The 12165-nt window shown below is 40.2% G+C and overlaps 1 protein-coding gene across 3 annotated transcripts in view; it reads right to left on the bottom strand.

The window, feature by feature from the left end:
• The window catches only part of LOC126737754 (inositol polyphosphate 5-phosphatase E), a 91430-nt gene extending 79730 nt beyond the window's left edge, over nucleotides 1–11700 (bottom strand). The window contains exons 1-2 of one of the 3 annotated variants that reach the window (XM_050442782.1): nucleotides 1413–1560; nucleotides 948–1245 (exon numbers count right to left, since the gene is read on the bottom strand). In XM_050442782.1, coding sequence (XP_050298739.1) covers nucleotides 948–1172 — 225 coding nt within the window. In that variant the 5' untranslated portion in view covers nucleotides 1173–1245; nucleotides 1413–1560. Of the gene's footprint in view, nucleotides 1–947; nucleotides 1562–11475 lie in introns of those variants that run through there. The other 2 variants (XM_050442783.1, XM_050442781.1) reach the window with 2 other exon arrangements.
• Nucleotides 11701–12165: the final 465 nt, after the last annotated feature.

Here is a 12165-nt window from a genome sequence, read left to right as displayed (position 1 = left end):
TTTACAGTAAATACAGGCTCATCTGATGAAGAGATCGAATGGTCTTCATCGGATGAATCTGATTTAGGTTGTTATACACTATCTGATAGTGAATAAAAATATATAATATGTAAAATGATGAAATTAAACTTTAAGCTTATACCAATTTGTTTCTTTACACAAGTCTTTTAAAATACCTAATCCTTAAAAAAAAATGCGAATAAAGAATAATTTTCAGCTACCTATTTGAAGTCCTGTTTTAAAAATAATTAGCGAACTGCATCCTTCTGTAAGTAAAACTATTTTTTATGGGCACATCACAATGCTAAAAAATATAATTTTAATTTATCTACATTTTTTTAAACGAATCTCGGAGCAATTAAATTCAAATATATGCATTCTTAGTTGGTATTTCAACTAAATCAAACGCACTTATAATATCTCTAGCTATACCTACTAAAAATCTAGGGCTATTTAAACTCTAGTACAAATAAATATTAATAATTTCAACAAGTGTGCCGCCTCCATTGTCTTCAGACCTCGACATAGTCATCTGACCTGATCGATAGAATAACGAGATGCATGGATTTTGCCGCCTGTTGATGTCACCGGTTCTTTATAAACTTTTCTAACTATAAAGTTTTACTGATATTATTTATTAAGGGCCTAAAACTACTCCATCTGAGGTGTTATAGCATGTCTTTTTAATTAAAAATCTCTTTTTGAATTGGAATAAGCCAGGAAGAAAAGTCTTGTGGTGAAATTATTTTTCATCCCAGTTTTGTAAAAATTTAAAAGAATAATCAATCACTTATATAGAAAAAAAAGCAGACTTTTATAATTACATAATTTATTTTCTAAAAAAAAAAACTAATAAAGTTGTCAATTTGTTGGAGTTAATCAAGTGAATGAACTTATTAAAACAGGTAATTAAGTTATTAAATATAAGTAAATTCTTTAATACTTACAGGCTCTAAAAAGTCTGTCTTTTTATTTACCACACCATTTTTGACATCAAAACTCAGTGGCCTTTTGGAAATTTTAATAGGGCTATTTGCTTCGGAATGTGTTAAGTTTCTTAAATTAGACTCTTTGGCGCTCTGGCTCCTGTTTACTGCTACTCCGACTTTATTTGGGGGCCTATTTGGCAGTAAAAAACTAGCAAAACCTTTAGGTTTTGGCTTTGAACTCATAGCTGGATAGTAAGTAAAAGGTCACTGCACATATTTATTGATTTTTCTATTCTGGGATACAAAAGGGCCTTATCTAGGGATTAATATAATACTCATTAGTTTGTTGCGTGGTGCAATATTGATATTTGTATTTGAAAGTTGATTTGTTTGTATTTATTGATATAGCACTTATCTGTGATCCTGTGTCTGTAGGTATTTCCAATATATTTTTTGAGAACTAACTTAAGGTAACTACGTTACCTGTTCCTATGTAAGATAATAGAAGTGTCAAGAGAAAAAACGAAAAAAGTTCTTGAAATACGGGGTTTTATATGTTTCTGGGAATTTAAATTAATAAAGTATATTTCTTGAGGAATGCGGAACAGCTGATTTCTGATATTTAAAAAACAACTAACATAAAGTTAGGTAAGTCATCAAATAAGCGTGGCCTTTACTACACTCGCAGTGTGGTATGTATGTGAAAACTGAAGCTAGCGACCAATTGGTTGACAGCAACCAATCAAATCCAGAACGCAGCATACATCGTTTCCCAGAAAATTATTTAGTCCGCGCCCATTATTATTAACCTAAAGAAAGACGCGTATACATTGAACGAGACGCGCACGCGACGCGCGTGTTGCTATCCATTTTCTGTCGGTTTTTGCGACTAACGCTGATTTGAATTAGTACGGCTTGTGGCAGGTTCCAGGGAGAAGGATACAGAACGATATAAATAAACTATTTTTAGAAATGTATGTATGATAATCACAACTGTAAATTATTTGTTTGTTGAATAAAAGACGATTATTATTATTATTATTATTATAATAATAATAATAATAATAATAATAATAATTATTATTATTATTATTATTATTATTATTATTATTATTATTATTATTATTATTATTATTATTATTATTATTATTATTATTATTATTATTATTATTATTATTATTATTTACAGCCAGTTAAGGCTCGCACTCCCTCTAAGGGGGGGGGGAGATCATTTACTTATCCCAGACACCTCAGATATCAAAAGGATTAAGCTCTGTGGTCTGTGGGGGCCTTTTCGGTGCCCTTAAGTGACCTGAAATGTAGAGTTATCTCCTAGGAAATTTCGGTGTGCAGTTGCCAGTAGTACTGCCTTTTGCATGTGCTTATATAGATGTTCGCCAGTTCCTAGTTGTTTAGGGTATTCCAGTAGACTCTTTGGTATTACATCGTCGATTACTTGTCGATATAACAATTGGGATGGTCGGAACATTATCCATTCTTCATTGCCTTCCGATTTGAATTTCTAGATCTCTATATTTGGCGATTTTCTCAGTGTGTTTCTCTTGCAGATTATTGTTGTTCGATATGGCTACGTCAATTAGAGTTGTTTTCCTGGAAATTTTATCTATTAAAATAAGATCTGGTCTATTATGCCTTACATGTTGATCGGTAAGTACACTGCGGTCCCAATATAACTTATATCGGTCATTTTCCACTACGGGTTCTGGAGTATATTTATAATACGGAACCTTCTCTGTTGTAATAAGTTCCAACTTCATTGCCAGCTCTTGATGTAAAATTTTTCCCAACTGAGTCGTGCCGTTCTTTGTATTCTGTCGCTGCAAAGGCCTGACATCCTCCTGTTTGTGGGCTGGATTGTCTTTGATGTTTGGCATCCATACCAGCAGTTGTCGTTTTGTACGGACGGATCTCTGACGATGTGCTTGAGATAATTTCTTGTTGGTATAACCTGATCTTGGATGGCGAGTAGAAAGCCTTCGGTTTCTGGAAACATCTTGCCTGATACCAACCAATAGTTCGACGAAGCAGTGTCGACATGATTTTGGCTGATCTCATTAGTTTCTCATTAGATTTCAAGTTGTTTACCCAGATCTATTAATCCTTTTCCTCCAAGGTGGCGGGGAAGCATTGTTCTTTCAGTGGCACTTCGAGGGTGGTGGTTGTGCGTTTTAGTAAGTAAGGTCCTCACTTTTCTTTGTAGCCTTTCTATGTCTGTCCTACTCCAATTAATTATTATTATTATTATTATTATTATTATTATTATTTTTAGTATTATTATTAGTATTATTATTATTTTTAGTATTATTATTAGTATTATTAAGAGAATTAACTCGTCTTAATTGAATTATATAGGGGATACCCAAATTTATGGGATCGTAAAAATAGGGATTAAGGCTTAAGGGAATGAGAGCACTTTGAAAAATCGGAAAAAGTCATTTTTGAACCTTGTTTTTGAGCTCAAATATGGGCTTTAAAAATGCGATATCTCGGCTAATGTGAAAGCTACGACCTTGCGGATAGTCTCAGTGGATTCAAATGGACGATTTACTTTATTTTTATCCGTTTCAAAAAGGCGTCTTATTAAAAATGTGAGTTTTAGCATTTCTTATTTTTAATACGATTTTTTCATATTTAAATTAGGTGTTTGAAAATTGCTGATAAAGCTAACCTGTCTTAAAACGATATTGGCTCCCGAAAGTTAGTTTCTTTTTTTGGCGATTTGAGATCTTATTTATTGCAGCAAAAATTTAAAGTCTGTTTTTATATAGCTCAGTACGCCACCATTCACTGAGAAATTCGTTTTTTTAGTAAACTTTCTGCAATTACTATGCAACCACTACCCAGGGTTGCACGCTAGAATTTCTTCATTGTCAGGAAGTACCCCAAACTAATGAGGTTGGGGAGGTGGTCTGGGCTCTAATCGGCGTAAGGCCGAACGGTCCCTAGCACACCTCTTGGGTAGTTTGTTGGACCTACACGGAGACCTTTTTGTTTTTCTCCTTGGCTAGCACCTCCATAGTCATCAAACTACCAAGACTACAGGATACTCCCGTCAATGATCGGGAGTATGCAGGCCTAGCCTGCATCCGACACGCGGTAACCCTGTTGAAACTAAATCCTGTAGATCTAGACTGGACGTCGATAAACTCCCCGGCCATAACACTTGGGATTGTTGGACAAGAGTCAGAGCAGAAGAGGCCAAGGGCTCGCTGGGCTCGGCTTCCGCGGCGGCTCTGGCACCTACTCTCTCAGAGGCTCGCAAGCCTGGGGCTTCCACTAAGGAGGGACCAGGCACCAAAAGGCTCAGGACACCCGGGTCTACGCCTACCGAGCGCGCTGGCGGGGCTAAGAGACCGCGGACCGCTGAGTCCCGGCCTCATGTCAGCTATGCGCGATCGGTCGGCAGCGCCAAGCTGCAGCTGGCAGTGTGCCGAACGGGACAGCCCGAGGTCGGTTTCACTGGCGAACAGCTGCTACAATTCATGGACTCGCTGACTGCGGACTTCGTCCGGCAGTGAGGCACAGTCACTGCAATTCCACCTTGAGGCTTCTGGAGCTTCAAAATCCTGGCCTTCCGGGCTCCCAGTGGAGAGTGTGGGAGCGCAAGGAAGAGGCTAAAACCTCAGACTGGTGGTGGGGGTGGATGAGGGATCGGCCAAAACGATAAGGGAGAGACAGAGCTCGCTATTTTATAGCATCACCAGGGCCTCTATCTCCCTTATCGAGAGCAAGAAAGCGGCTGATGACACCAGGGTGGCTACTTCCACAGTAGCCCCTGGGCCCTCGGCCGCCGACTTAGAAAAGGCCACTACTGCTGATACCGCAGCTTCCGATGGGCCAGGGCTATCCGTAGACGATGGCCCTTCCAGCTCCAAGGACTAAACGTGCTGGCAGTCACCTATCCCCACACCATACAGCATGTCTTTAACATTTCTGCAGGCGAATCTACAGCATGGAAGAGCGTCCACCGCTGTTCTGCGCAAAAGGCTCACTGAGAAGTGCTATTGCAAAAAGCTCCATATCGACGTCGCCTTATTACAGGATTTAGAGTTACCAGGGCTCTGTTAAAGGCTTGGGTTTAACTGGCGGCACAATACATAAACATGTACTTTGTGAGAATCGCGCAATCATCCTTACTAGGAATGTGCGGTGCTTTTTCCTCTCAGGTCTCTGTACAAGGGACCTAGTAGCCGTCAAACTGTCAATGGACACGGGAAAGGATCTGGTAGTCTGCTCTGCCTACTTTCCCATCGAAATTGAATCACCCCCCTCCCCGGCCGTCACTGCGGTGGTCAATTACTGTGAAGACTTGGGTCTCCCGCTTCTCATGGGCTGCGATTCGAATTCACATCACGGCCTTTGGGAATGCGGAGATGAAAACCCAAGGGGCCGCTCCCTGGTTGACTTCCTGTGCTCAAATGGCCTAGAACTACTCAACCGAGGCAGTGTCCCAACTTTCTGCTGCAATAGGGGTCGATTAGTCCTTACTATCTGTTTACCTAGTAGTGTGGACCTTTTCAGCTCATGGAGAGTGTCCCTTGAGGTCACAATGTTGGACCACAGGCACATTCTTTTTGATTTAAAGAAGCAGGCTCGGTGCGATACCCCAGCCTACAGAAACCCAAGGTGCACTGACTGCGACCACTTTCGAGAGGAACTAGTCGGTGGTCTTGCGGACATGCCGGCAAGGTACACACTTCCGGCCGACACAGAGATCGGGACTGTCAACCTGACTCGTGCGATAGTCGCGGCATTCGAGGGCAGCTGTCCCCTCAGACGGCGACCCGCCAATGCCAAGAATGCCTGGTGGAACAGGAACACGGAAAAGCACCGTGACACTACGCGTGGGCTCCTTCGCAGGGCTGAGCGCACTAAGCTTGCCACTGACTGGGATGCGTTCCACGCAGCTCAAAGGCAATACAAAAAGACACTCAGGGATTCCAAAAGACAGTGCTGGAGGCGGTTCTGCGATGACGTTGAAAACACACCATCCGCAGCACGACTGTGCAAAGTACTGTCCAAGGAACCTGGAACTAAATTGGGGTCGCTGTCACTTCCAGATGGCGGCTTTACTACCAATGAGCAGGAGTCACTGGAGGTCATGCTGCGCACTCACTTCCCAGACTCCAACTCATCTCGCGATCCTCCTAGCTGTTCTCGGGCTCCGATTCGCTTAGAGTTCGAGACTGCTAGAAAAATAATTACCTACGAGAGGGTGAAATGGGCAATCAAGACATTCCCCCCCTTCAAATCTCCGGGCATGGATGGATCATATCCATGCCTTTTGCAAAACGGGTTAGAAGTACTAACCCCACACATAGTCAGACTATTCAGGTCGTCCCTTGCTCAGGGCTACGTCTCAAAGTTATGGCGTCAAGTGAAAGTCGTCTTCATTCCGAAACCCGGAAAAAGCGATTTTACAGATCCCAAATCGTACCGACCTATCAGCCTTACCAGCTATGCTGAAGGCGATGGAGAGGCTGATTGATCGATACCTTAAGGAAAGCATCCTGGTCAACAAACCACTGCATGTGCACCAAAACGCCTATCAGGCGGGCAAATCCACGGACCTGGCCCTACACCACCTCGTTATGAAGGTGAAGGGTGCTCTGGGTAGTGGCAAGGCCTGTTTGGGTGCGTTTCTAGACATTGAAGGGGCGTTCGACAACACCCCTTTTGCATTAATCTGCCAAGTACTCGAGAGCCTGGCTCAGAACCCTGTTTCGTTAGCTGGATAGAGGCCATGCTCTCGAAACGTCATGTATCTGCCCAGCTCAACAGCGAGTTTGTCAAAACGTTGGCGGCTAGGGGCTGCCCGCAGGGAGGAGTATTGTCCCCTACCTTGTGGTGCCTTGTGGTCGACAGCCTGATAAATCTTTTAAACAATGCTGGCCTATACACACAGGCCTACGCTGATAATCTGGTAATCCTTTGCCCAGGGAAAGACGCCGTCTCAATGCGGGGCCCTATGATGAGAGCCCTGCGTATGGTGGACATATGGTGCCTCTCGGGGGGTCTCAGGATTAACCCCAAAAAAGAAGAGCTCCTACTATTCACGAGGAGACGTAACTTTGGCACTCCCCCTGTTATATCTCTAGGTGGCGTGCAGCTGCATTACTCCAGGACAGTTAGATTTCTGGGAATCAAGTTGGATCCCAAACTCTCCTGGCACGATCATGCAGGCAGAATGAAGAAGGCCACCTGCGCGCTATGGGCCTGCAGGCGGGCTTTCGGCAATACCTGGGGTCTGTCTCCTAAAATCCTCTACTGGATCTACTCGCGCATTGTGAGACCTCTTCTCACATACGGGGCTATCGTTTGATGGCCATGTACGGAGAAAGCGAAAATTCGTGCTCAACTGGACAGAGTCCAACGTCTTGCATGTCTCAGCATAACGGGTTCCATGCGGACGTCGCCAACTAGAGCGCTTGAGACTCTGCTGAGCCTTCTGCCTCTGGACCTCGTTGTGCAATTCGAGGCAATGAGGACTGCGCACAGACTATACGTCCTCGGCAAACTACGTGCTGGCGAGACCGGTCACGCAAAAATTTGGTCACGGGCTATACAGGAATGTCCTTTCCTTCTGATGGGCAGTGACTGCATGGCTCCAGTGACTGTGGACTGCGAGGGATTCGTGACGCACATTGCAGGCAGAGAGGAGTGGCAGCATTCCAACAGACCTGCATTGCTAAATAGGGGGACCATCTGGTACACAGATGGCTCCAGAATGAATAACAAAGCTGGATCAGGGCCTATTGGTGGGATCCCACATACCAGTAGGGCATATTCGCTGGGGGAACACGCCACTGTCTTCCAGGCCGAAGTATTCGCTGTATTAAAATGCGGATAGAAAATCCTAAGCTGCGGACAATGCAATACAGTTGTATCAATATGCTTGGACAGCAGAGCTGCCATTAAGGCTATCACGGCCGCAAAGGTAAGCTCTAAGCTTGTACTAGAGTGCATAAAAGTCCTGAAAAAACTGGTACAGGTTGGATGCAGGGTCCAGCTCGTCTGGATACCTGGCCATGCAGGTAATGAGGAAGCGGACTCTCTTGCCAGACTGGGATCCGCGAATATGCCGATAGGGCTGGAACCCATAGTTGGTATCGCCAAATGCATTGCGGCTGCGTCAATGAAGGGTCTGCTGGACAAGTGGACCCACCGAAGATGGACTGAGTCCCCTGGTATGAGACAGGCCAAACCGCACATAGGTGGGCCCTCTGCCTGTCTCACCAAAAATCTACTACGCCTAAAAAGACGCGAAATTCGGCTAGTGACAGGTCTTTTAACCGGTCACTGGCACTTAAGAAGTCATCTCCATACTATCGGTATTGCGGACAACCCGGAATGCCGATGGTGCTGTGAGGAGGATGAAACCGTTGACCATGTAGTCGGGGAGTGCCCAGCACTCACGCGCGCCAGGTTCAAATACTGTGTTTATTTTGTAAATTATATAAAACAATTCGATACATAAGTATATATAATATTAATTTTGTTATTTATTTACAAAAGGGAGCCAAAAACAATTAAAAGAAAGATCAAGTCTGACTCCGAAAACAAAAAAAAAAGACTTTAAAAACAAATATACAATTGAAAAATATATATACTACCACTATTTCCCGCAGAAAACTAAGCAAAACGTACAAAAAGAAATACATATATACATACATACATATTATAAACCTTGATCAAAGCATCACATAAGAGGTAACCAAACACCATGCTGCTAAAGCAGTAATTTTACCTTTTTTTAAAAGAGCCCTCCAATAAAGTTTTTAGAAATGTAGGAATATCATTATAGAGCTGATAAAAGTTATAAGAGAAAGATCGCTGAAAAAAACTGGTCTTGTGAGGTGATGGAGTAATTAACCCTTTAAATCTTAAATTTAAGTTATGAACGTCTGTTGAATCTTTTGTATTTCAGTGAAATCTAGACAACTAAAACTAGTAACAAATCTAGACTTTTGTGATGTAAGTAAACCACATCACAAACGTTAAAATGGCTCAAAACTAAAGTATCAGTCAGCTTAATTTTTAAAGATTGCGATAATTAATGTCTGTGAGGATAAAGTAACTTCAGCGCGGTATATGGCTTTTGTAGACAGGTTTTAATATGGAATTTAAAGCGCAACTCGACATCCAGATATAACCCTAAACTTTTTGAAACTTTCTCACAAGATAAAGAATCATCACCTATACTTAATATGGTTATAAAAGATTCAACACTCTCCTTGTTTCTACCAAAAATCATAAGTTTTCACTTAGATGGGTTAATAAGAAGAGTATGACGATTTGAAAATGATAACAAAGTATTGAGATCTTCGTTTATGACTTACGCGCATTAATATATTCAGATGGAAGAAAAGAAAAATAAAGTTGTGTATCATCGGCATATTGGTGTACCTTGCAGAATTGTAGGCAATTAGTGAGGTTATTAGCATAAATATTAAAGGGTAAAGGGCTCAAAATTGAGCCTTGTGCCATTAAAAGTACAATTGCGTACTCTCAAAACCCAACAAAATTTGATATGGAAGAAAAGAGTTCATGGTTTATAGTGTCAAATGCCTTAGAAAAGTCTAATAAAATTAAAGCTGTGCATTGGCTGTCATCTGCAGTCCTATTTATATCATCAGTTATGTTTAATAATGCGGTTGCACAACCAAAACCAGAACCAGATTGGTACGAGGGGAGAATTTTATACAGATCTAAATGTTCCGATATTTGTGTAAACATTATTTTTTCAAGAACTTTGGACATGCTTGTAAGGATACTTATCGGCCGCAAATCATCAAGCCCTAAAACTGCAGTTTTTTTGGGCATTTAACCCGGGAAACTTTCCAACATTCTGGAAAAACAGAATCTAATAAGCAGGAATTTATATTGATCAGATATGGCAATATCACTGGGCAATACAAGTGCAGCATTTCAAGATTAATGAAGTCCGAGCTGGTAGCCATTGATTTTACTTCAAACAGATATTTTTTGACTTCCGATATAGTGACTGTCCTAAAGGTAAAGAATAATTCAAAGCTACATTTTCTATTATTTTTCTAGTAATTATATAGTAGTTGATCCGGTGGTTTATTATTTGCTGAGAATTGTAAGAAGTGTCGATTTATAGAATCAGGATTATTAAGTGTGCCAGGAATAGAATTTTTATTTTTTTTATTGCAAATGCTTAAATTATTCAATCTTCTCCACAGTGCTCGAGAATCTCTTCCACAATTATAAATTGTAAATTCAAGACATCTCTTTTTCTCATTTGCTATAGCGATATTAGTTTGATTTCTAATTTGCTTAAAATATTCCCAGTGCCCTTTCGTACGTGTTTTCTTATATTTGCTAAATGCTTTATTCTTTAGTTTAATCATTGCTTGTATGTTATCTGTCAGCCAGAGTGGTTTAGGCTTTTTGAAAGTAACCTTCTTAAGCGGCGCTAGCACATCAAAAATATTAAGTTTAGTTTTATTAAGATATTGAATTTTTAAATTTATATCATTCAAGTAAATAATATTATCGAATTGTGAAATTTCCAAAAAGTATTTAAGTCTCCATTAATACATTTAAGATTAAATATAAAAATAGTGCAATAAACCAAAAAATGATCTAAAATGGCGACATCAACGGTGCCAAAACTTTCAGGTTGAAGACCTTCTGAAATCAATATTACATCTAATAAGGTAATAGATATGGCAGTTACTCGAGTAGGGTTATTAATTAGTTGGCTTAAACTAAAAGAAGACACGCTATCATAAAATGCTGAGAAATGTGCACTATCCAAGTCTAATAAATTTATGTTTAAATGGCCCCCACATATAATTTCCTTGACATTTACTATCATTTCTGACAACGTATCCTCGAAAACATCTATAAACTCGGAAAAACTCTTATGTGGTGACCTGTATAAGGTACCTAAGGCATACTTTCTCTTATTAATGTCTACTTCAATCCAAATCTGTTCTAAACCCTCGTGGAATCGTGTAGATAGATGATTAAAAGAATATGAATCCTTAATATAAAAACAAACACCTCCACCTCTTGACTGTCTATGGTTTCTTACAAGATTATATTCATTTATACCAACCATACTAGAAGGTATATTTTCGTTTAACCAAGTCTCCGAAATAGCTAAAAATCATACTTTTTACTATTCAATAAATCTGCCAAATCTGCATGGTGATTGGATAGTGATCGCATGTTTAAAAACGCAACGTTAAATTTCCTCATGAGACGATATGGTTCAAAATGGTTTATCAAAAATAAATAAATATATAACTTTTTTGCGCTAATAACAGGCTAGAGAGTATTTAAACTAAGTATCAGCAAGGTTTCTTGTATAAATACGACAAGTTAAAACCCACCAATAATTTAAAACTAAAAAAAATATACCAAAAAAAAAAATAAGATAATATTATATACTAACAAGGATAATAATAAAAGAAATAAATAAAGTAAAAATACTTGCTACACCAGTACATTATTTTAATCTGTTTGTGACATCTTCTTCTGATTTTATGTTTACCTTTTTCCTACCGGCCTTGGAATAGATTTTGCCACCCATGGTCCAGACGGTTTCCTTTCCCAGTTTTTCCTTCGCATAGTTAAGTAGATCTAACCGCTCTCTCACCAAATTTTCAGTTATAGCAATTTTGGAGTGTTTTAGCTTCTTCTTTGTAAAAAAAACTTGATTTCTTTCATATACACTTCCGAATTAGACTATGAATGCTCTAGGTTTTAGTTTGTTAAATTTACCACTCCGAAAACATTCTGTGATATTGACGTTGGGTAAGTCTAGGTTAGTCGCTATAGTATTTTGTACGGTTGTCATCAGATTTTGACTATTACTTTCAGGAATGCCAATCGATTTGTTGGTGGTGCGTCTCTCCTAATTGATAAAAATGGTGCGTAGTAAACGCGCGGTAGGCACGTCCCAACTAAAAATTCTACCAGACGCGTTCCATGCGCGTCGCGGGCGCGTCCCTTTCAATGCATAATGACGTTTTCGACTGGCTGCACTAAGCTGCACTCAACGCGAACTCGAACAGAATTACAATTTTGACTGGTAGAAACCAAGAAAAAGCAGTGTTAAGTGCGTGTTCGACTCACTTTGCACAGACCCGGTGCGCTTATAGAAGTTTAAAATCACTAATTAGATGTAAATATTGATCTTAGACTTTTCTACAAATTCTCTTTAAAATCCTTTCGGAGTTTA

The sequence above is a fragment of the Anthonomus grandis genome, chromosome 6 (assembly GCF_022605725.1).
Source record: "Anthonomus grandis grandis chromosome 6, icAntGran1.3, whole genome shotgun sequence".
In the NCBI taxonomy this organism is placed as follows: Eukaryota; Metazoa; Arthropoda; class Insecta; order Coleoptera; family Curculionidae; genus Anthonomus; species Anthonomus grandis.
Note: the sequence above shows the minus strand (reverse complement) of the source record. Positions and strands in the feature narration are given on the sequence as shown.